Source organism: Chaetodon auriga, chromosome 24 (genome assembly GCF_051107435.1).
Source record: "Chaetodon auriga isolate fChaAug3 chromosome 24, fChaAug3.hap1, whole genome shotgun sequence".
Lineage (NCBI taxonomy): Eukaryota > Metazoa > Chordata > Actinopteri > Chaetodontiformes > Chaetodontidae > Chaetodon > Chaetodon auriga.
In genome coordinates, this window is record NC_135097.1 from 4,314,943 (window position 1) to 4,339,368 (window position 24,426).

Genomic DNA, 24,426 nt, shown 5'->3' on the forward strand with positions numbered 1-24,426 from the left:
CAAAACTTTTGACTGAAGAGTTCACACAATGCTGATGAAGCCCACCACTGCGAGCTAAACCTGTGTTTCTAAATCTGCGGGGACATTCCCCAGCTGGTGCACTGGTAGTGATGTGATTTAGGTCAGATTTATCCAATACTTACAGCCAAAAACCTGCAGATCTAATAACACTCCCATCAGCCTCAGCTGTGTTTTGTGTTCAGTGCTAATTAGGAAATGTGAGCATCGACATTAAACCTGCTCAACGTTAGCATGTTAGCACTGTGAGTATTGTAGCCTGATTCCATTAGCATTTAGCTCAACAGTGCATCGCTTGAGTGCAGCTTCACAGAGCTGTTAGCAAAGCAGAAGACTGTACGATCCCAATGATATGATGCTGAATTAATAAACGAGGTAAAGATTTGGCTGCACGTGAGATATTGCTGCAACCGCACTTCCAAAAAACTTGGTACACTGTGTAAAATGTAACTGGGTTGTACTTCTACGCTCAGTCTTTCCCTCCGTCCGTCTACTCGTTTCTTCCTCAGGTGATCACTCCTTTCCGTAAGCTGATGCTGTGCGCCGAGAGCAGGAAGGAGATGGAGGACTGGATCGGCGCTCTCAAATCCGTCCAAAAATGGGAAACCTACGAGGTTAGCGCCCCTCATCTCTCCGTCAGGCTCGTTTACGTACACTCTAACGTCGTTATTTATTCCTCCGGCTGAGAACATCTGAAACTTGCCAAATTGATGATCCTTTTCTAAAAGCCACTCATGAGTGTGTAATCTGTTTGGATGAGAACAGGCTTCACACCTCACTCCTTAATTTGTCCTCCATCTGTTCTTTTCTCAAAGTATCCACTTCTCTACTTTCTTGGTGGAAATACTCTCCTCCCTCTCTCTCTCTCCTCCTCTCCTCTATCCTTCACTCTCTCTTATCAGCTCTTCATTTCAGCTCTTTGCCTGCAGATTGATGTCCCTCATAAAATCAGACCCTCTGCTTTAATAGGCTATAAAGAGAGCTGAAGGCTGTAAGCTGCTATGCTAGCTGTGCTGAAATTCTCTCAGGTTTCTTGCATGTCGTGCTTTCGGGGCTTTAATTGAGGTCGCTGTCATATTCTTTGTCCCCGGTTCGTGCGATGCTCCTCGTCATTTCTCGTTTGCGACGGTGCATTTCAGATCCGATGTTGTGATATCTCCAGAGCTAACAGAGAATAGAAGATTATTCTGTGCAGGAAGTTTGCTTTGGCAGCACTGATGGCTCAGTCTTGTTCTACCGGCTTATATTCTGCCTGAATGGACCTCTTTTGCCCAGGATAGTCAGCTGTAGCGTATCATTGCCTTTGCTCTTGTAAGTCTCGATCCCGGAGCCACAAAGTTTAATTTGCGCTGCTCGTGTAATTATCTTATCCTCGTATCCAAGCTTCCTCTGGCAGTTTAGTGCAGCATGAAATTTAAGAAGTCATAGTCCCATCCTGCAGCATCTCTGCTCCCCCAGGTTGTTTATTTGTGATGCAGCGCTCGGATGATTTTTGTTTTGTTCTTCTGTGTTCTCCACCTCCGAAGCCCGGCCGGTTTAACGCGTAGCGCTGATCTCGTTGTCTCCTTCCTCCCACATTTCTCCCTCCTCAGGCCAGCCAGTTCAACATGGAGCATTTCTCCGGGATGCACAACTGGTACGCCTGCTCGCACGCCAGACCGACCTTCTGCAACGTCTGCAGGGAGGCTCTGCCAGGCGTCACCTCCCACGGCCTCTCCTGTGAAGGTACATCCACACACAAATACACACAGTAAAAGAGGCGTTCCTTTAAAGATTAACCAAGCAGATATTATGAGCAGCAATCTTTAAATTTGACCATCCTGTGCTCTTTACTTTGTGTCTTATCATGATGGAAAAGCATTTAGAGCAGCACTGTGTGAAGAAGTAGGTTTACAGCTGCTTTCATCACGTTGACGTTGTGCAAATCAATCCCTGACCTCTCTCTTATCACTACCAGTCAAAAAAATCTCGACCAATTCATTTGTTCTACTATAAACCCATAATTTGAGTAGACCTACGATGATGCTAACGTGACATTTATTGATCCATCCTCTACAGTTTGTAAGTTCAAGGCTCATAAGCGCTGCGCAGTTCGCTCCACCAACAACTGCAAGTGGACCACTCTGGCCTCCATAGGAAATGACATCATTGAGGATGAGGAAGGGGTGAGTGATGAGGCTTTGTCTGTTTGAGCTGTATAAACAGTGGACGGAGTGAAGTGCCTTAAACCTGCATTCTTTCTAATGGCCAGCGGGGGGGCGACTCCATCGGTTTCAAAATGAAGTCTAACAGCATGGAAGCTTATGAGAAACTGACCCTTATTCTTGCTTGATTTATTACCTCAGTGAACATTTTATGGTCTCAATCACTAGTTTCAAGTCTTCTTGGACTCATTCAGAATAAAATAGACAATAAAGGCTCAGATCTTGACGTGTGAATGATTCCTGACTGCTTTGCTTAAATTTGCTATGACTTCAGGTCAAATGAGGCTGTTCTCAGGACAGCTGATGTATTTTTCCATGCTTTCTCCCAGGTGTTCATGCCCCACCAGTGGCTGGAAGGCAACCTGCCGGTCAGCGCCAAATGCGTGGTGTGCGACAAGAACTGTGGCAGCGTGCGGCGTCTGCAGGACTGGCGCTGCCTCTGGTGCAAGGCCATCGTGAGTGGCATCGATCTCAAATCAGTGTTTGTGTTTATTTAGGGCATCGCTGCTCTCTGGAAAGTTCAGTTCAGGAATAGAAAGTTTTTGCATGAATTTGAAATCAAACATCATCATTAATAATACAAATGCACTGATATCCGCGGCGATCGTGCCAGTGCCAGTCCAGCTGGTGAAGCTGTCCCAGTTAATTATCTTTCCAGTGGGAGGAAAAAACACGCCTGCAGCGAGCCAAAATTCTGATGTAAATTTTCCAAATATTGGCTTCCAGCAGCTGTCTAAATGCAAAGCAGCTCCTTCAAAACAGCTATCCAGGATAATACAGGACGTGACTCAAACAGGCATCATTTGTCACTCGAAAAGAAAACGTTTTCATTTACTGGAGAGTTCCTGTGATTGAGTTTGGTCGATAAGTGTATGAGGGAAATGTTCCAGTTACATTTCCTTTTGTTTGTCCAACATGTTGGTATTATCATGGTGACTTTCACCGCTCCCAAACTTTCTTTTATTGTTCTTGACTCGCTCCGTCGCCCGTTGAAGAGCCAAGGTCTGAAAAGTTCACTTGAGTAATGGGACGGCACTTAAGATGGCAGCACAGATCCCCGAGGGGAAGAGGAAGAGGAGCGCAGGTTGAAATGAGAAATGAAATGGGGTTGATGAATTTCTGCCAGCTCCAGGGTTACTGAGTCTGACCCGATGCTCGACCAATGGAAGGACAGTCATTTTCCTGTGCAAGGACGCTAACGGTGCTTAGCCCGTCGAGCCCAGGTAGAGACTTCACGCTGGACTGCTTGAATTCTGCATGTTGTCAACACAACTTGTAATTGATGGATCGAGTTAGTGTGTGTGCTGTAAAAGCATCACTTATAGTGTCAGACTAACAGAGAATTATCACCGCGGTCTGCTCGTTGTACATCCTGCAACGCTACCATCATTAGCCCATTTTTACTTCTCTCATTCGCACTGGTAGCTTAAAAGCTCTGATAAAGACATTTTCAGTATTTCCTACAACAGACTGGTGAGAGATAGCAGAAGAAATGGCAGCTAAGGAGCCAGATCTTTCCCTCAGGTGGAGGTGGAGACCAAAACAGAGCGAAAAGGAGATGAAACGTGGACTTAAATCCACCAGGCAGCTGGAAACATGACTCAGGATGAACGACAACGCTGCTCTGTATCTGCTGGATGTGCAAAGAGGCAACTGTTAATGTCAAACATGTTCAAAATACAACAGCTTTATGAATGTAAAATGTTGTGTTTGCACTTCAGATGTCCCTCAGAGGCAAAAGAAATTAAGTCATGCAGCAACTTTAAACACGGATGGTTCAATACATTTAGCTTTATTGTAGTTTTGCCGAAGGTCTCATTCAGTTCAGAGCAGCACAGAGGACAATCCATCACTCGAGGGAACGCCATCAATCATGCTTCCTAAAGCTGCAGCAGGATTTAAACTTGTAGATTTTAAAGGGAGTTTGGTTTAATGCCTCCTGCAGTGTGTGGGTGTTTTCTGCTGTTGTGACTTCTGTCTCATGAATCTCGGCCCGTTTTGAGTCAAAGGCAAACGAAAGCGTGGCGCTTCGTCCATAACACGGTTGTGGACTAAGTTTGTTGCAGCCTAACACTAGCAGCCTTCACTTCAGTGGCACACAAGACTGCATTTATTTGTGATATAAGTAGTAAAATGATGCACTCGGCTGTGACTCTAAGACAAAATGAAGGAATCAAGCAGAAAAGTCCTTAAAGACTCAAACACAGAGCTACATGGATGTATCTTACAGTTCCTTTTAGCAAAGGCTGAATTGCTTTTGAGTGTTTAGGGCAAATTAATCCTCAGTACACACACGCACACACACGCAGAAACACACACAAATGAATCAGAGTGGTATTTGTAAAGGTTATAGAACTGACATTTGGTGGATTTCAGAGGGATGTAATGACCTTTCTGCTTCTACTGAAATATAGAATTACTATGGAGACCACTGACTGTGTGTGTGTGTGTGTGTGTGTGTGTGTGTGTGTGTGTGTGTGCGCGCGCTTGCAGGTTCACAACAGCTGTAAAGAACAAATGGGGAAGGTGTGTCCCTTGGGTCAATGTCGAGTGTCAATCATCCCTCCCACTGCACTTAACAGTATCGACTCAGATGGTGAGACACCTTGTATATACACACACACACACACACACACACACCGGCTCTTTAGTTCAGGGTACTGTGTGTACAGTAGGTTCAAAGTTCAGGAACGTCACCTTTCAGCTCCGTTGGTGTAAATCCTTTGGCTGCAGAGGGACTGACTTTGTAACTGACCCTTGACTTTTTCAGCTGTTTTTCATGGAAAGTCCAAAAAACAATGCTTTAAATGAACCTTTTCAATGTTAGCATGCTTTCTAGTAGATATCTTGAAGAAAACAGGAGTATTTACGGCATATTTTGTCTTATTTCTAAATGTTTTGGATATTTTTTGGAGACAGAAATGTCCAATCTGACACAACTCCAGCTCTCCTGCATCCAGAATTAATCACATTCTGCTTTTCCCAACATGAACTGTGTGATTATTGCCGGCGTTTGGACCTAAATCTGATCTGACTGTGATCATTTTTCAGAAGGCGTTCATTCATTAGCAAACCTTCCTTTCAGGTTTCTGGAAGGCCACCTCGGCGTCCTGCACCAGTCCTCTCCTGGTCCTGGTCAACTCCAAAAGCGGAGACAACCAGGGGGTGAAGTTCCTCCGCAAGTTCAAGCAGCTCCTCAACCCGGCTCAAGTCTTCGACCTGATGAACGGCGGACCGGAGCTCGGGTACTCGAGTGTTTCTCAGTTTTAAATGTTTATCAAAAATAAAATAATCAGCTCATGTGTGCAAAGCGGGAAAGTCGTACATTTACTTGCTAACAGTCGGAGCTTTTAGCCCATCCTGACGGTTTCATGTAGAGCTGCTGCTGTAACATTGCGCCCTTTCCATGCCATCTACCTCTTAACCTTTTGTGCTTTGCTTCCTCCTCTTCCTCTCCTCATCCCCCTGTCCCATCCCACTCTCCTCCTCCTCCTCCTCCTCCCCCCTCAGCTTGCGCCTCTTCCAGAAGTTTGTGACGTTTCGTATCCTGGTGTGCGGAGGAGACGGCAGCGTGGGCTGGGTGCTCTCAGAGCTGGATAAACTCAACCTCCATAAACAGGTGAGGGCGTAGGAGGAGGAAGAGGAGAAGGGGATGATGATATAATACTGAAGGTGACTGCGGAAGAAGGCAGCAAGCTACCTCTTGTGCAAATGCTGTAAATGATAGAATAAATTATTAGAGCTGAAGCATTTTTTTTGTACCTCTGGTCACAGTTTGCAACCTGTTGGCGTTTTATTATCATCACATTTGACATTTTGATTATCGTCAAGCCAAAAAGGAAGTGAATTAGGGAACGATAGATAATGTCAGTGAAGGACAGGAGTGAAAAGAAAGTGATGCAACGGCTAAAATTACCAATGATACACTCCTTACCTCAACTAATTAATGAATGCCACGGAGTTAATCTGAATTAATGAATGCCGTGTCGGATAACATGGTGTTTCATTTAGATTTAAGTGTTTAATTTGGATGAATAAGTGCTGTGTCACATCAGTTTGAATAGTTTCAGGTCATGTTGGACTAAACAGATTAAGCAGTTAATGTCAAGTGACGTTCCTCATACTCTGATTATTTATGCTATGAGATGTAGCAGTGTTTTTGTGATAAATTACAAATTTTCCACTCTCCAGCTTCAATTGCTGATCAAAATGAGATTTCTTACAAGATGCCTGCATCGCTTAACTGCTGTTTTTACGTCCACTTGAAACCCACATTAAAGCAAACTGAAGATTTGAATCCAGTTCGTAACCGCAGGTTTTCATATTTGTGTCACTAAACAGTCGTTTACTCCTCTGTGAAGTCCTGCACTGTGATTAAAGCGCAACAATTTGTGATGCTTTATAACTAAAGGATGAGGGAGAATAAAGATGTTAGGATGTGTATGTTTAATTAGGATTTCACCACTACTTTTTCACCCTATTTACACCTGGGATCTGTATCCGGATACTTTAACAATCTGATCTCATCTTTGTGTCATTTTCCTCATTGTCCTCCAGAATAAAGTGAATTTTGAAGTAATTTTCAGGTGGCAGCCCCAGACTCCCTTAAAGAATCAGACATTTTTCTGAGTTGTTGAGTTAGAGCAAACTTTATAAACTTTGTGAAATGCTGTCTATGATAAAATACTTATTATTTGTCCCCTCCTGTAAGTTCAGCAGATATAATACATTAAGTTATTTCTTCCTTTGTGTAAAAATATAGTGTCAGTGTGTTGCAGTTCTGCCCTAATTGCTTTCATTTTTTCACGCGGTTCAAGCATCTTTTGCTTAATCTGTATAGTGTGTCTAGATGCAGATCTAAATGTGATTGAATCATCTTCTTTGCAGATGATATGCTGGTATGTGAATGTACTTGTTGTCGTTACAGTGCCAGCTCGGCGTGCTGCCTCTGGGCACAGGAAACGACCTGGCTCGTGTCCTGGGCTGGGGAGGCCTCTGTGACGACGACGCTCAGCTGCTGCAGATCCTGGAGAAGCTGGAGAGAGCCACCACCAAAATGCTGGACCGGTAAGACCAGAGGGAGAGAGGGCGATGGCGGCAGCGTGGTTAGCACCGCTTCCTCCAGCAAGATGCATCGTCCAACCAAAGTGGAGCATCCATGTCCTTTTGAGGACTTTAGTTTCCTGCCACCTTCCTCAGACGTGCATATGAAACCCAGTTCAGATGGACTGAGGCCTGAATTCCTTTTAGCTACAGTCTTAACATGACCGTGTCCTCCCTGGGAGGAAGAGGATCACTCTCTCCAGGATGAATTCCTAAAATAAGAAGGTGGAAGGAATCCCAAATGAACAAATTAATGAACACCACGTCTAAATCTGATCCTCCTCAGGGTTATGTATTTCTCAGGGGCAGCAAAGCAGTAAAGATAATTAGGTAAAAGCACTACGGGCTCTTTTTTTCTATTTATACCACTGGGAAATATTCATGAACAGCATTAAAAATAACCTATAACGCCACAGAGCTGAACGTGGAGCAGCATGAGTGCAGAATTGGCTGCTGATGGTTGATGTTTTCCCAAATATCAGACAGAAAGCAAACCTAAAAATCAACCAGCGACTGTTTCATCCTTCGTTTTGTTGTCCCGATCAGGTTTTTTTTTGGCCCCAGTCCTGATCCAAGTCCTTCAGTATTGAGTATCAACCGATATTGAGTCAGATCCACCTTATTTTTCACAAGCTAGTTAATCCAAATCCAATCCTAGCTGTTTCCCTCCATTTCCAGCCCCTATGCTAAGCTAAGCTAAGCTAAGCTAACCGGTTGCTGGCTCCATGCAGACACAAGAGTGGCATCAATAGTGTCATTTAAACAGGTAGAAAAGCTCACAGGTGTTCTGCAGGTGTTTAATGATTTCTCCGTCCTCTGCTTGAACTACAGGTGCATTAGTTTTTATCAGCGGTACAATCACAGATAGAAAAAGGACAAAGAAGGCTGCGTGTTTCAGTTCCCCGTCTGCTGTCCTCCTATCTTGATCTGATTAGCTGATAATAAAGTTTATTTTCTGGCGCTTGCCTTCTTTGTGTGTGTGTTTTTAGCTGGAGTGTGATGACGTACGAGGTGCCCACCACTGCTAAACGCACACCGATCGTGAAGGAGGACGACAGCCTCGATTCTCCTCTGCAGGTAAATTGCTTTGCAGAACTTTCAGGAAGCGGTCTGCTTTTGACAGATGGTATCCATAAATTAGCTCCACAAATCCAGATCTCAAAAGCTCCAAGAAATTATTTTGGAAAACATCCACTGAGAATCAAATCGAGCCTGGCAGCTGGAAGCCGAAGCAATCAGAGCTGAACCGCGGGGAGCGGTGTCGCCATCGTCGAAGGACGGCTCCGAATTTAAGCTGAAAAACTGCCTCTGGACCCCCAAATCTGTTTGTTAAAGGACATGATGCAGTTTTTAAATAACAGCATGACTCAACGCAGATTCATCCATCCCTTATAGGAACCTAATAATTTAGATAAAAGTCATTTTTAAGTTAGTTTAATGCACCACCCACCAGCCCTCCAACCCATGAAGTTATGTCTTTCCTCTTCATTTTATTAAATGCAGGAGGTTCAAGGACAGAAAAGAAGACAAAACATCTTTCTGATTGACAAAATAATGCATTTTTTCTGTTTTTCTGGAATATTTGTGTGTTTCCTGTGGAAGAACAGCTTATGTTCAGGCCTCTAACGGAGATTGTGTGAACGTATGCAACATGTGACGATACGATTCTCCGTTTATAAGTGTCATAGTGTAAAAATGTTGGAATGAAAATGTTCATTTTCAGTTTTAGGTTAGATAACTGGCAGAGTCCGTCCTGTTTATCAATACCACCGTAACATCTGGTTTGCAGATGTTGTTCGCGGAGGTCTTTTCCTCCTGGGAGATTAGATTTAACATAGTTTTCAGCACTAAACATGATCTCTATGAACAGATGCTCTGGTTCCTGGTTGGAGTGACCAATCACGTCTGAGCAGGCTTTGATTGTATGCAGGTAAAAAAAGCCAAGTCTGAGGCGTCTCTCTCTCTCTCTCTGTGTCTCAGGTCCACATCACTCAGTATGCAGACTCCGTGGCCTCCCACCTCGCCAAGATCCTGGACTCGGACAAACACAGCGATGTAATTTCCTCTGCCAAGTACGTGCCACGAACGCCTCGCAAAAACAGACATGGGAGTGAAAGGTAGAAGGGAGGAGGCGGCAGGTGGAGGGCAGGGAAGACGAGAATGAAGATGGCGGGAGGGAGAAAGCGGAGACGATGAGAGACAGAAGCTGGTCAATGGGTATTGATTTTGTTTGTTTGGTCTCCTCCCCATGGACGCACACTTTCACACACACAGAGGGGACAGTAAGTGCAGTAAGTGAAAGAGACCGATGAATCAGTATTTAGGGGTCATCCACGGTGCATTAGTACATTAGTAGCCTTCCTTTGGGAAGAGTCGAGCGGCCATTACAGAGCACTTTCCGTCCGTGTGCTTTAAGCTGAGGTGGATTGCAGAGGAGACCTGCAGCACATTTAAAACACCTCGGGGGACTTAAGGACACACTCGGAGTACCTTTCCATGGAAACATATCAGCCAGAGAAAGCGAGTCTTCGTTTTGTGAAAGCCGTGTTTTTCAAATCGCGCCGTCCAATTTTAACAGGTGTGGAGGGTCAAGAGAAACACTTGATAGAAATCAGCTCGAGTGCAAGATAACTTTCAAATACCAGCAAGTTCGGTGCGACGCTTTTCTCTCTGTCCTCCTGCTCGCTCTCTCATGAAATGACTGTTTCTTAAAAATAGCATCAACGCTCAGGCTCACACGTGCGTCTGTGACTCGTTCTGATCGAGTCCTTTTGCCAGCAGAGACGCTACATGAAGGACATTACGTACAGTGAGACCAGCGTCGGGCTCTAATGGATTCATTTAATCATTCACAGCGATCTGTTACTGACATAATCGGGCCACATTTGGCACTAAATACAAGTAAGTTGGCTCGAGAGCAGAGCTGCAGAATGTCGGGCTAAGAGTCTGATAATAACACAGTTTTGCACTGAATTCTTCGCTTTGTCTTTTTTGGTGTTACTGCCTCGTGTAAAGAGGCCTGTAAGAGTGCAGTTAAACGAAATAGCATGTGGCTAAATCCCTGAAAAGGAAACCGCTGCTAGCTTGTTTGCATTCGTTAGCGACCGGGTTAGGATGACTTGACATTTTCGGTAACACGCCAGGAACACGCAGCAGACAGTGGAGGAGCCTCCCATTGGCCGCCAAGTCCATGTTTAGCATGTTAGCTTGTTTTATGTTTCGCTCTCTACAATGTTAAAGACTTGATGACATGGAAAGATCCAACCTGCAGGTAGAGCGGATCAGTTCCTCAGGTTTGTGATGAGTGAAATCTGGCTTCTGAATCCATGTTTGTGGGACTGTCAGCAGATCGCAGATAAAGACGGGAACCAGTGAAGGGCAGCGAGCATTGGCTGCTTTTTTTTGCACATTTTCTGCCTGCTGATGGCAGAATAAAGTGCGTCGCAGTAGTCGAGTCTGCAGGAAATAGAAGCGTGGATGACCTTTTCTGAGTCTGCAGATGTAAGGAATGACCTGACGTGATTGAACGCCTCAGTTAGACTTAACAGGACTTCACCAGTTTAGTCACCTGAGCGTCAAGAGCGTCACAGCCGGGTTACAAGCCTCTTTTTTTTAACAGGAAAAGGCCTGATGAGTCGGCGTTTGCATGATATTCAGCAGCACTTTACAAGCACACCAAAGCCACCTTTAATGAGTTACAACAGTGAGCGATCGTGCATCTGTAATTTCCAGGTCTCTTTAACCAAAGCCGGCTGAGCTGCACAGGACAGGACAAGACTCCTAAATGAGAGACGTGTTTTCCTGCAGCAGAATTAATTTACAGGATCCAATATTTGCAAAAAGCACGAGGACTGTGAGAGTTTGGAGAAACCTCCCTGCTGAGTCATGCAGCAGCAATGTAGCATCTGTGAGTAAATAGTGACTGTGTGGAGGCGACGTAGCTGACAGGCAGGTAGGCGGCGATGAAACGGGAGCGTGTGTGTGTTTGTGTGTGTGTTTGTGTGTAATCTCCAAACACTGCACAGTGAGTCACCAAACCCGAAACGTGTTCACCTGCTAATTCGTTGGGTTTTTCATCATGTTAACCTCCACCTTCACCTCCTCCTCTCCTCTCTCTCATTGTGCTCTGTCCTCCACCTCCCCGTCAGGTTTCTGTGTGGGACGGTGAACGATTTCGTGGCGGAGGTGGGGAAGGCGTATGAGAGAGCCACGGAGAACAAGGAAGAGGCAGATGCCATGGCAAAGAAGGTAAATGGTTTGTGTGCAGTCGTGTGCATTATGTAAGAGCTTGTATAACAGTAAGTAGTGGGCAGTGTGTGTGTGTGTGTGTGTGTGTGTGTGTGTTTGAGATAGAAATAGTTGTGTTGAAGGTTCACTTTTCCCTCAAGTACTCAATATTTTCCATCTATTCAAGTATTTCACACATTACAAGAAACCAGTTTCAAGAGCAGTAGAAGCTGTTCAGTTCTGAGGTACTTGTACTTTACTTGAGTATTTCTACTTTATGATACTTTATACTTCTACTGCACTACATTTCAGAGGTGAATACTTATCACTCCATTTATTTGACAGCTTTAGTTGCATCAGTACTTATAATCCAATAATCCAGATTTGACATATATGAACCTGAAATTCTGCGTGATGAATAAATAATTTTACTTTCCTTAAAGTACGTTTTGATGCTCATACTTGAATACATGATTTTTACTTGAGTATTTTTATGCTGTAGTATTGCGAGTGCTCCGGGGATTGAAGATTCAAGCTGCTGATACCTGTTCTTTCTCTTTTCTCTTTCTGATTGGATCAATGCATTCAGGTGTTTTCCCACCTGGGATCCACTCAGCGAGCAGGAGCTAGCTTAGCAACAGGAAGTTAACCAGGATCTCTCTTGATAATCGATGAATTTTTAAAGTGTTTTAATCACTGGTTCCGGCCTCTGAAATGTGAAAAGTTTCAGTTTTTCTTGGTGAAAACATCTGAATATGTCTGGGTTTGAGGCACTTTTGGTCAAAACAAGACATTTTAAGAGGTTAACATGAAATCTGGGAACTTGTGACGTGAATAGAGAGACAGAAAAATGTTCTAATGATCAAGGAAAGAATAGATGTATTGATGCTGAAAATAATCAGCAGTTGCGGCCTGGATTTGTTGCGCCATAAATAGTCACGCTGATGAAGAGATAAAAAACATGTAGTAGATCACGCTTGGTTGGACTTTCCAAAACTCTTTTCGCTCGCCAGCCTTCACCAAACCCTCCCGTCAGAGCGCTCTGAGCCCCGGCTCGTCTTCTTTCCAAATAATGTGATGCTTTATTGTTGCCCTGAGGGAAATTCGCCTATTGCTTCTGCAAATAAAAGGCCTCTGTGAGCTGTAAAGGTATTGATTTCACGCTTGTTTCTGGTGTTTACGAACCTCTGCCCTGCCTCGATGTGTCTTGTATCTCCCAATTTACTCTCCTCTCATGTGATGTTGAAGTGAGCCACATAAACAATAAAAACCTCCTCCTCTCTGTCTCCTCTCCCAGTGTGCGCTGCTGAATGAAAAGCTCGATTCCCTCGTCAAGGCCTTAAGTGAGGAAGCGGAGGCCCAGGTAATAACGCCGCCACTCATAATCAATATGAAACAGTCAAAGCGATCGGTGATTAAAAACTGTCCAAAATCATGAGGCTTTAAGTAGCAGCTGAAGCAAAATGAGATTTGAACAGGCTGGAAAAAGTGACAGAAAGTCTGATTGACCAGTGTTGGTATGGTTGTGGTTCCCAAGCTGGGGGTCGGGATCCCTCTAAGGGGTCACAGGATACACCTGAGGGGTCCAAGTTTTTCTTATCTTAGCTGTTTAAGATGTTTGGTGCTGTGTAGTTGCATACAAGCGCTCACAGCTCATGAAAACTTCAAGGAGTTAAATGATGTTCGGTCCAGTTTAAGGATGCACAAAATGTCAGTTTCCAGTATCGAACTGCAGCATCCTCCACTCGGTGGGATCATGATGAAGCTGAAGAGGAGACTACAGCGCTGTGTTTCTAAGATGCTTCCTGTGCTGTTTGCTCAGAGAGGATATAAAGTGTTCCTCCTCACTTGCACAGAGTCCATAAATCCCCCTGATTCAGCCTGATCCTTTACAGGAGAAGCAGTAAAAGCAATGATGGTTTTTCACGCACCTTAAGTTTCCTCACAGGAGCTAAAAAACCAAAACAGCGTCTGGCTTTTTGTCTCTCTGCTCCCTTTGGAGTCTTTTATTTACCAGTTGATGTCGGTGCTCTAGAAGAAATAACGCAGCCCTCAGAAAGTCTGAAGTATGATTTCAGCCTCCAGCTCAATAAAAGGGGAACAGCTTTGCATCAAGCATCATTTTCATAAATCAAATAAGGACGTCCTTTTCTTCAGCTCCGCCTGTAAATGAATAGTTAGCGCCGTCGCGCTACTATGAGGCTCCACAGAGCAGGAAGAGTGAAAACATATGAATGAAAAGACATTTTGTGGTTTAATACTGCCGCTGTAGTCATGATGTGCGACTGCTGCAGGTCACTTAACAGGATGTGTTATAACAGTAAGAGGATGTTTCCACATCCAGGTGGTGCCAGCGGGTTCGGTGCCCAGCCAGGAGAGCGGTGGCTCGAGCCCCGGCGAAAGCGGCGGCGAGTCGGGATCAGACGGTAAAACTTACCGCTCCAAGGAGCAGCTGATGCTGAGGGCCAACAGCCTGAAGAAAGCCCTGAGGCAGATCATCGAACAGGCGGAGAAAGGTGAAGAGGGCGGCCTCTCCGGCAGCAGCCAGAAAAGAAATGCTTTCACTGTGGCCTCTTCATTCTGAGACAGTCACGTCCTGTTTGTCGTTCCAGTGGTGGACGAGCAGAACCGACACACGCAGGTCCAGAGGATGTCGTCCTCGTCCTCCATCAAAAGAGAAAACAGCGAGGAGCTGAAGGACGCTGAGCCGCGTAAGTGTCCCCTTTTAAAAGTGCGTTTTGTCAGAAAAGGTTCGAAGAAGTCTCTGAATGTTTGGTGCTTTTTGTGAATCGTGCCTCCGTCCAGGTCAAGGAAGCTTAAGTCCCACCTCCCCCATCGTCCTGGAGAAAGCGGAGAGCCTCAACACCGTCACCTTCAGCGAGGACTCGGTGTAAGTCTCTGTGCACGCGTGTCCCTCACACGCCAGCTGTGGATGAATAACGTGCGCTGATGACGCTGTGAGGACAAATGGACCAATGTCTCCTGTGTTTGCAGACAATGCTCAGAGAAGTGTGTGATGAACAACTACTTCGGCATCGGCCTGGACGCCAAGATTTCCCTCGAGTTCAACAACAAGAGAGATGAGCACCCTAAAAAATGCAGGTATGAACACACACACACACACACACACAGAAGAAACTAATTATAATCTGTTCACAGAGCATTTTATTAAAATTATGTAACGCGACAAGTCTGTCGGCCAGCAACAGTTTGTAGTGTTGCAACTGAAAAAGCTTTTATTTCCTGCCAAGATCGGCCTTGATTTGGTATTTATCACACACAGAAAACACTTTGGTGTGTAGGGAAGAAGAGAGAAAGAAGAGAAAACAACCAATCACAGAGCTTAAAATTCTGTCGCTAACAGCAGATGGAGCTAAAGATTACGGTGATAAGAAAACCAAACTGCAGTTTAAGGTCATTCACTTACGGATTTCGGGTCAGTTTTTGACTTCATTCGTCAAATATGGCGTCGTGTTTGGTCCACAAATCCTATGACAAAGCGCCTCTGACTGGCTTCTTCTCCATGGCAGTGGCAGCTGAGGCTCATGGGTGTTGTAGTATGCAGATGATAATCCTAAACCTCCGTGACTGGTACATTGTACGAGAGTCTTGAGCTTTAATTTGACTCTGATGAAACAAAGCCAGTGCTGATTGGTTTCCTCCTCCTTTCTCCTCCTGCAGCAGTCGCACCAAGAACATGATGTGGTACGGCGTGCTGGGGACCAAAGAGCTGGTCCAGAAAACATATAAGAACCTGGAGCAGCGGGTTCAGCTGGAGGTCAGACGCTCACACACAAGGACGACGACTGTTCTGGGAAACGAAGTGCCGTCAGCTGTTTTCGTCTTACATCCTCTGTCTTTCTCTCTTTTAACTTCCTCTCCCCTCTCCCTCCCTCCCTCTCTCCCTCTCCAGTGTGACGGTGTTCCCATGTCTCTGCCGAGTCTGCAGGGCTTGGCTGTGCTCAACATCCCCAGCTATGCAGGCGGTATTAACTTCTGGGGAGGCACCAAAGAGGATAATGTGAGTGTTGTCAGAGAGGGAGCACAGTGTGCATCCACACCTCCAAGAGCTTCCTTTTCTTTGATGTCACGGCTTCGTTAAACAGCAGCTTCGGTCGTTTTGAACCGACACATTTGAAAGTGCGTTTTTCAATCTCACCTCCTTCGTTCAGAACTTTGGCGCTCCGTCGTTCGACGACAAGAAGTTGGAGGTGGTGGCGGTGTTTGGCAGCATGCAGATGGCCATGTCCAGAGTCATCAACCTGCAGCACCACCGCATCGCACAGGTACGACACACGCACACGCCGCCTTCTGATCACAGTGACTGTCAGCAGCAGCCTCAGCCGTGCTTTGTGTTTAGCGCCGATTAGCAAATGTTAGCATGCTAACACGTCAAGCTAAGATGTTGAACATGGTAAGCTCGATATGTTAGCATTGCCATAGTGTGATAAATGAGAAAGCTAAATCGTGCACGTGGACTCTTTGACCTTGATCACACATATACTGATATTTTGCAAAGCAAACATTTTTCTCTGCTCATGTGCTAACAGATACACGACAAAGGTCGCGTGAGCAGTTAGACATTCAGCTGAGTTTGTTCATCTGAAGTGATTCAAAGCAACTACAACATTAAATTAAAGCTCTTAAATTCTTGGATTGCTGAACAACCTTGAGTATGTTGTGCAGGGGTCAGCAGCTGTACGCCAAGAATAAATTTACACGCACTGGTGTTAGATTTAATTTTCCAAACCTGAAGTAATTTAGAAACACTCCTTTCCTTTTCAGTCACAAGGGCGAAGTATTTCAGGGGAGTTTTTCTGGCTAATGTGAGTGTCAGAGCAGGAGATCGCTTGACACGTAGAAACAGATTGCAGGGATTGAATGACTAGATACAACTTTATTTTCCACCAGCGGCCCATCTGGCAAAGTGGAGTATGAATACTCCAAGCAATAAAGCTCCACACGCCGGTGTAACTGTTAAAGCTGCAGGTTTTAGAGGATCATACGAAATGCTCAGCAGAGGACAGAGGAGGTCAAGCAGGGAGGAGAAAAGAACAGGAAGCCTCGTCTGACAGCTGCTGTTTTCTGCTCTGCTGCGTCTCAGTGCCGTCAGGTGAAGATCACCATCCTGGGGGAGGAGGGGGTCCCCGTGCAGGTGGACGGAGAGGCCTGGATCCAGCCGCCCGGCATCGTCAAGATCGTCCACAAGAACCGGGCGCAGATGCTCACCAGAGACAGAGTAATGTCCCACTCAAGTGTGAATTATCTGCATGTGATGGTGAAGTTTCGCTTCATAAAAAACAAGAGTGCGAGCACGAAATACTGCAAATACTGCAGCTGAAAATCCACCGTCAGCTCTCTCCGGCTTCTGGCCGCCTTGTTGACTCTTTCTATTTCGGGCTTTCTTAAATCAAATTCAAGCCCGCTGTGTTTGTTCTCTGCTCACACTGCTCAAACCTTTGAGAGCTCTCTTGAGCCAAGCACATTTGGGCAGTTTGTTTCCATGGTTTCCCTCCTCAAGTACCGCAGAGAGAGAAGAATGGTGGCTCGCTGGTTTTATCCTCCTAAATGTCGCTTTTATTCAGTCAGATGGCGACAGCAGTGTTTCAGGTGAGCGGTGTTGCTGCTGGATGCTCGGTCGAGGCTCCATTATTGCAGCATCATTCGTGTCTGGATGTAATAAAGCAACCGTTTACTCTTTTTTTTTTCCTCTGTTTCCTCAGATTTACAGGTGGAAACCTTGTTTTTCCTCTTGTCTCAGTCCAGACATGAACCTCTTGCATTCGATTGGGCCGACTGAAGCAGCGTTTCATTGAAAAAATCCTCCACTGCAGCACAAATTTACATGTCTCAGGGCCTAAAACCTCTTCCGTCTTTGTGCGACCAGGCGTTCGAGAGCACGCTGAAGTCGTGGGAGGACAAGAGGAAGATCGACAGCTACCGCGCCAGCAGGCCCCGCCTTAACTCCCAGCAGTCCATGGAGTACCTGACGGAGGAGGAGTGCGCTCAGGTTCAGCAGCTGGGCATCGTGGCCGACACGCTCATCAACAGGTAGGAGGAGCTCCAGGTTTTTCTATTTTGACTGCAGAAAAGAGCCACTTATCTGCTCCCGGTTGAAGATTTACAGGTTCCTACGACTGTTTACGGGATTTTTCTTACTTTGCTAGTTGAACCTCGTCAGCAACCTTCCTTTTTTCATTATCTCCGCCTGGAGTCGAGGGGGAACTTCGCTCTACATTTTGGGATTTGTTTATCCCTCTGCAATTAGCTCGCTTATTTGCTAAGTTTTCTCTCTCTGGCACCGACGAGCCGTTTTATTTGTCTTTTCTCGTGCTTATGACCCGTTTGTCTTCCTCTGAGGACGTCCCAGCGTGTCTCAGTTTGTCTGGTTTATTGCGATCTTCTCGGTCGTGTTTCTGAAACCAATCTGTCCTTTCGGGGATGATAAATATTTGAATCACATTTGTAAGGTTATCACAGAATGTGGTGGAACATAGATGAGAGGTTTGATATGATCAGTTTGAGAGCAGAAGACTTACTGTACTGATTAAGACTCAGACAGGAAGTGAAAAGCTGTGCAGTTTTGTTATTTGCTGGTGAAGACCATGGCGAAAGTTTTGAATCCAAACATCCACAAACTGAAGCCAAAGGCGGGACAGACGGAGAAAGAAACCAGGCTTTTGTCCCATCAACAGGCCGAGACAACTTGTTGGTATAATCTCCATAATTGTGCCCTTTCAGCCTGTTGAAATAATAATTACCGCTCTTTCAAGTCGACGATTTCCTCCCTCGTCCTCCCCAGGATCCGCGACGCGGCCAAGACCCACAAGCTGGTGGAGCAAGAGTTGGCTCACGCCGTCAACGCCACCGCCCTGGTGCTCACGGAGGCCAAACTGTCCAGCCCCGAGGTAAGACGAGGACGACCGGGAGACAGATGGATGGACATATGGCTGATTTGATTTGGCGAAATGGAGAGTAAAAAGCCTGCAGATTTTCAGCAATACGCTCGAGTCACATGGCAGTTTATAGGCTGAAATACATCAGTGACAGTGATGGAGAGAGGCAAAAAAAACAGACTTTCAGAGGACATTTGGACAGAAAAAATGATCGAATTAGATAAAAAAAGACGATAAAATTCAATGATGTTCAGCATTTCAAGCATTTATTGGATTATTTGAGAGTTTCATGGTAATATACAGTAAATGTTCTGTGTTTAGTCATATTAGTCATTCCATGAGATCTTACATTGATCTAACATTGAACATTTAGACTTTCTGCACAAAACACTGAGAAAAGGGAGTAAAATTCACTGTTTTTTTGCAGCATGATGAGTTACTTGTTCTGATATTTCATCACCTCTGTCGTTGGTGTTTTCAGTGTCTGAGTCGCAGCACGGCGGTGGAAATCGTCAACAGCAGCAAAGTTCTCCAGGCCGAGACCAGGATGCTGCTCGATGGAAAGCTGCTGGTACGACTCTGCACGTTCACCACGTCTCACGTTTCACTCCGTGCTGTCTGTTTGTTCTCTGTGCAGGTTTTGTTTGCCTTCATTTTCCCGTTCAGGAAATGTACCTTTATTCATGACAGCTCTCTGTGCAGATATAACGACAACACGAGTGCGAAGCGCGGCACGCACTCAACGACAAATGTTTATCCAAATTCATTTCCCTCTGTGTTCTGCTCTTATCTGCTTTGCTTTTTATCTTCTGAAATGTTTCTGCCCTCTTTCAGACTTCACTAATTGGGCTAAATGTTCACTGATTTTATCTCCTGTGATTCTGAGAGACTGAGATGTTGAACTCCGGTCGGGATTCTGCTTCCATAAACTCACTCGCGATGAGACGGATAGCATTAAATGAAACTGTGATGATTAGACGCAGACATAAAGCAGCTAACAGCTCGTATTAGCATAATATGTAAATGACTTTTAGTTTGAGAGAATTTGCAATACGCCCCAACTGTTGACAGAATTGCAGGTTAGCAGATGTTTACTGTTTACAAATCTGTGAATCTGCATAATATTGGCAGGGTGTCTAAATGTACATCGTCCTCAGATGGTACACAGCAGATGTTAGCATTTAGCATTTTCAGGTTTACAGATGGATCTTTTCAGGGCCGTTATCGTACGGTTTCATCCGTCCGCACGATCAAATAAAACATTATGGCCTGCGAAGCTGACGCGCCGTCTCCTCCTTCCCCCGCAGTCGGATTCTCCCGAGGAAGAGGAGCTGCGATCGACTCTGAACAGCCTCAGCGCTGAGCTCCACAAGCTGGACGACATCCACTGGATCTGTCCTCTCATGCAGTGTTCAGAGGAGGTGAGTGGGGGGGGGACGTTCGGCCTGTGTTTATATGTCGCGATGTTGCAGCTGTAACTAGAAGTCTGCCGTTTGTTCTTCAGGACTCGGTGAGGGGCAGCAGTAAGAGCAGCGGCAGCAGCATAAAGCTGAAGATCATTCCCAAGGTGAAGAAGGAGAGAGAGAAGCTCCACAAGCAGAAGTCCAACAGCTCTCTGTCAGGTGAGAGGTCAGGACCGAGGCCTGATTCAGGTTCTACGTAAGGATGCCCCTCACTGACCTGCAGGATCGAGACTCGGCCCGATCCATTTATCGATCCTGATTCCCGTTCGCTCGGGTGTTTTCTCTCTCTCTCCTGCAGGAACTTGGGATATCAAAGGCGGGCCTGGTGAGGCAGATTCCTCGGGAAACTGAAGTCCATGAGGTGCTTTCTTACTGCCCCCCCCCCCCCATACATCCAGGGGTGAGGACCCCCCCTCCTGTCCTCCTCCCCTCTAATCGTGATACCTAGTGGCCTGACAGAGGTGTGAGGAAGAAAAGAAAACCATCTTCCCGACTTTTCCTCCCTGTTTAACCTCCGTTTTGCAGGGAGGGCTTTAGTTTCCTCTGGTTTTTCTTTTTAAGGGGTCCGGCTTTGCACCGCTTTGCTTCAACTCCGGCGTTCTGCTTTTGGTTCTGTTCACTCGCTCCAGTTAGAAGTTGCCGTGGCCGGCAGCGAACGAGACGGAGGACAAGGGAGGCGTTGAATCAAAGTGTTCTCGCTAACTTATTTTTTCTTTTTTCGACAAAGAATCGTGTTTGTGGTGCTCTCCTTGCATGTCGAGTGCAGCCATCTTATTTTCTATCTCTCATGAGTCGTTACAGTCTTTTAAATCTTTTCTCTCTAACTTCGGTGGTTTTATTTCTGAACTTAAGAAAAAGCCTTTGAGTTTTCTCGAGACTTTCGAAGAGTATTTATTTCTTGTTGCTACTGCCATGAGAACTCGAACGGCAACAAATCAACAAAATGAACAAACTGAAACATCTCGACCTTATCGTCTACTGAACTGGAGAATATCTTAAATGTTGCAAAAAATGTACTGAGGAATGTACTCGTGTGGACTATTAACCTGTGAATAATGATAACGTTAAATGCTAAATTATATAAGATTTCACAAAGGTTCTACTATTGTGGTTCTAAAGTGGTTCTTAATAGGCTGTTGTCTGACGTGTGTGATCCGAGGCTATGCAGCCAGCGCTGCCAGAACAACGAGTCATTTCATCTGATGCGACGCTTCACGATGGTACGTCACTCAGCTATTATCAAAGTCTAATTGTGTCTCGTGTGGGAGGAAAAAATAACAAAGTTCATCCAAATGTGCGTTTTTTTTTTTTCCTCCCGTTTTAAGAACCAGTTTGAGCAGCAGATAAAATGACTCCATCATCGTATTTGGCAGCGTTTGGTGAAGGTGTTTACAGAAGGAGGAAGCATCAAGGACACGTTAACAAAACATTACAGCTACTCAGTGTGTTTCTCCTACTTTGCCATATTCCTGATTGTATATGTAACAAGAGAACAAGAGTCAGTGGATATTTGATTTTGCCTTGTCTGTGGTTAAAAGCTATTATTATTATTATTATTACAAATATATCTATTTTTTGTATATCTTATTTTCCCAATGGTAACCTGTGAAGCTCTCGGCTTTGCTGCTTCCCCCTTTGACAAACTCCTCGGCCACTGTGCATATAATCGAAGCCAATTAATGCTGTTCTGTGTGTCCCTGCATGCATACTTAGCCTTCCTTCGCCTCACAGTGAGGGCCGAAGTTGCCTCGAAGTCGCGAGTTTTAGCTTTTAGCAGCATTCGGAAATGCTGTTTCTTTTAACCTGCTTGCTGCGCCTGATGGTTTTACTGCCAGAGAACACTTATTTAGCCAAAACACACTGAAACGTCTGTCAAAAACTTTCCTGTGTTGTCGAAACTTCAGCAGTGTATTGATTTACACCCTGTCTGTCCACAAGGTTCCCCAAGCAGGTTACAACAAACACGATTTCATGTATCCGATGACGTGCTGCTGTTCGGAAACGGCTAAAACATCGACGTTTACGTGCTCTAGAGGCAACTTCTACCCGAGGTTTACAGTAATGTTCTTGAAAGTTCTTTTCAGACACTTTGGGAAATTTGTTTATTTGCTGTGTCATTGCAAGATAGCCAAGAAGAATAATATCGTCTTCATCTCTGTGCACTCGGTAAAGAAAGATGTGCCTAGCTAAACTTAGCTTAGCAAAACAAAGAAGAATTGTTAAACTCTCTCCATGAAAAGTAAAATAGCCCTCCAGCAACTTCCAAAATGTGTTATTTACATGTAGTCCTGTCTTGTTAGCGAGCAAGTTATCAGGAAATCCCAGAGTCCGATGTTTTGTTTCCGTGTGTTACCAAAGTGTTCAAAGCTAGCAGCTTTGCTATTGGCTCCGATATGCTAGCAAGCTGCATGTTCGACAACATTTTCGTTTATTTAAGCTGTTAAATATACACGTACGGTAGATAAGACAGCTTTGTAATTGTTGGCGCTTTGATGGAAGTAGGCTAGCTGTTTCCACGGCTTCCGGTGCTTTATCGTAAGCTAGGCTAAACACATCATGAAGCTAACACCATACTGAATGGACAGAGATGACTTTCACATAATTCTCATCTTAACGCACTGTAAGACGGAAAAAATGTGTGCTACTTTTAAGGTTTTAGTACCAGGATGTAATAAAGAATTGATGTCCGCCAGTCAAGATTAAACCTGAGTCAAATGTTAGCTAACTGCGCGGCAGCGGAGTTAACTACATTTTAAAGGTACTTTTCGTGGTACACAGCTTATAGTGGGTTTGTCGTAATGCAACTCCACCACGTTTAAAATGATTTAAAAAAAAAAAAAAAAAAAAGGACGAGGAAGTTAACGCTTTTGACTCAGGTGTGATCAAGAAGGACAAAGTACTTTTTTTTTTTTTCCTCAAACTTTAACGTATATCCTCAAACCAGGCTGCGAACTTGTAAAGGATCATTTCTGTGCTTTTTTTTCCCATTCACGTAAAGGGTTGGTTCTTGATTTTCTCAGTTATTTAGCATATATGGTACTAACCTGAACCCTGATAGGGCTGCATTACTGTGAGGCGTTGTAGATGTTCAGCTCCGGTAGGATTGTGCTACTGTATCCATAGTGTGCCAGCTATACGCTCTACACCTTAGAGGCTTTAGTGGTGTCGTGCCAAGTTTGTACCGAGTTCAGTGGGTTACGAGACATACGAGGTGTGTGCGAGTGCGTGAGCCTCAGATGCGAGAGTTGCTGTATGTCGTACATTTCAAAGTTTACTGTATCTTGCCTTGCACTTTACGAAGAAGCAAACTTAATAGGAAAAAAGACATTCGTGTGCATGTGTGCGTGTGTGTGTGTGTGTTTAAGATTTCGAGTGTTTTTTTAATTGATTTGATGACAAGAATCTTTTATTTATGATAAATGTATACAGACAGAAGTGTGTTGATAAAATGTAATATATCTAACCAAACGTAAAAGAATGATAAATATATACAGATGTATACACAAATGTTTATTACATCCGTGGTTGTACAGTTACTCCCACAGCAGCTTGAGATCTCCCGTTTAACGCAGATGTTATTACATGTGATCGTCATTTCCACTGCCGCAGTCTTTCCGATGCTACACCAATTGGTATTGAGCTATATTCTAAGACGTTAACCGCTATTAAAGTAAGCCAAAGTTAGTGAATTCTCCAGTGTTATCACAGACTACGAATGAACTGTTTACACAAGTAATTGATGTCATATTCAGCCTGTTTTTAGCCAATATTCGGGTGAACTTTTTGCATTTTATTTTGAAAATGTAACATCAATTCAGAAAGATGACCTTGTGCTCTAATTAGCATTTGTGCTGAAAATGAATGCAACATTTGTGGAAGCCGTTTTTGGATTTAAAAAAAATTGTTTAACTTTGTTTTAACCGAGGATTTCACCGTTTTGTTGCTGTTGTAATCTTTTGTTCAGACTTTTTGACTGAAACTGAAATGAACGTCCACCATGTTTTTGCAACAGTATTCCATAGACGACATTTGTGAACGCACCCCCGATCTGAACAGCCTATATATTGAGACTGTGTGCGCAATGCTGGAAGCCAGACTAGATGTTGCACGACCTTGTACGTTGCGAGGTGTTTTATTGTGTTATCGTGTGCAGTGTGTAACAAAGACAAAGTCAGCGCAACCCTTTGGAGATTAAATGAATTATTGAAGTGTGAAGCTTGTGTCCTTTGTTGCAATGTTTTAATGATGTACTGAAAAAATCCAGTTTTAGGATACGTTTAACTCTTAAAGGTACCGTCACGGAACCTAAACTGCCCAAACTCTGAAGATAGACTTGTGAAACTGTCTTTATTTGAGTATTTGTTGGACAGAAATGTAACGTGACCGTACCTTTAGCTAACAACTTTTGGTAAATTGAAGGTATTAAGCGTTGAAATTGAACTTTTGTTCACTTCCCCGTTAACCTGCTGCGCTTGTTTACCTTGCAGGGGGAGAGAAAAGTAAAGACCTCAGTAT

At 44.6% G+C, this 24,426-nt stretch overlaps 1 protein-coding gene across 2 annotated transcripts in view; it reads left to right on the plus strand.

Moving 5' to 3' along the window:
• LOC143317089 (diacylglycerol kinase delta) overlaps nucleotides 1–24,126 on the plus strand; it is a 61,779-nt gene extending 37,653 nt beyond the window's left edge. Inside the window, exons 6-31 of one of the 2 annotated variants that reach the window (XM_076725041.1) lie at nucleotides 528–632; nucleotides 1,611–1,743; nucleotides 2,077–2,183; nucleotides 2,552–2,677; nucleotides 4,716–4,818; nucleotides 5,308–5,467; nucleotides 5,733–5,841; nucleotides 7,150–7,289; nucleotides 8,315–8,402; nucleotides 9,306–9,397; nucleotides 11,474–11,573; nucleotides 12,850–12,915; nucleotides 13,897–14,068; nucleotides 14,165–14,263; nucleotides 14,358–14,442; nucleotides 14,547–14,654; nucleotides 15,234–15,330; nucleotides 15,466–15,573; nucleotides 15,725–15,838; nucleotides 16,657–16,791; nucleotides 17,440–17,603; nucleotides 18,355–18,460; nucleotides 18,930–19,019; nucleotides 19,756–19,869; nucleotides 19,953–20,070; nucleotides 20,210–24,126. In XM_076725041.1, coding sequence (XP_076581156.1) covers nucleotides 528–632; nucleotides 1,611–1,743; nucleotides 2,077–2,183; nucleotides 2,552–2,677; nucleotides 4,716–4,818; nucleotides 5,308–5,467; nucleotides 5,733–5,841; nucleotides 7,150–7,289; nucleotides 8,315–8,402; nucleotides 9,306–9,397; nucleotides 11,474–11,573; nucleotides 12,850–12,915; nucleotides 13,897–14,068; nucleotides 14,165–14,263; nucleotides 14,358–14,442; nucleotides 14,547–14,654; nucleotides 15,234–15,330; nucleotides 15,466–15,573; nucleotides 15,725–15,838; nucleotides 16,657–16,791; nucleotides 17,440–17,603; nucleotides 18,355–18,460; nucleotides 18,930–19,019; nucleotides 19,756–19,869; nucleotides 19,953–20,070; nucleotides 20,210–20,262 — 2,892 coding nt within the window. In that variant the 3' untranslated portion in view covers nucleotides 20,263–24,126. Of the gene's footprint in view, nucleotides 1–527; nucleotides 633–1,011; nucleotides 1,334–1,610; nucleotides 1,744–2,076; nucleotides 2,184–2,551; nucleotides 2,678–4,715; nucleotides 4,819–5,307; nucleotides 5,468–5,732; nucleotides 5,842–7,149; nucleotides 7,290–8,314; nucleotides 8,403–9,305; nucleotides 9,398–11,473; nucleotides 11,574–12,849; nucleotides 12,916–13,896; nucleotides 14,069–14,164; nucleotides 14,264–14,357; nucleotides 14,443–14,546; nucleotides 14,655–15,233; nucleotides 15,331–15,465; nucleotides 15,574–15,724; nucleotides 15,839–16,656; nucleotides 16,792–17,439; nucleotides 17,604–18,354; nucleotides 18,461–18,929; nucleotides 19,020–19,755; nucleotides 19,870–19,952; nucleotides 20,071–20,209 lie in introns of those variants that run through there. The other variant, XM_076725042.1, reaches the window with a different exon arrangement.
• Nucleotides 24,127–24,426: the final 300 nt, after the last annotated feature.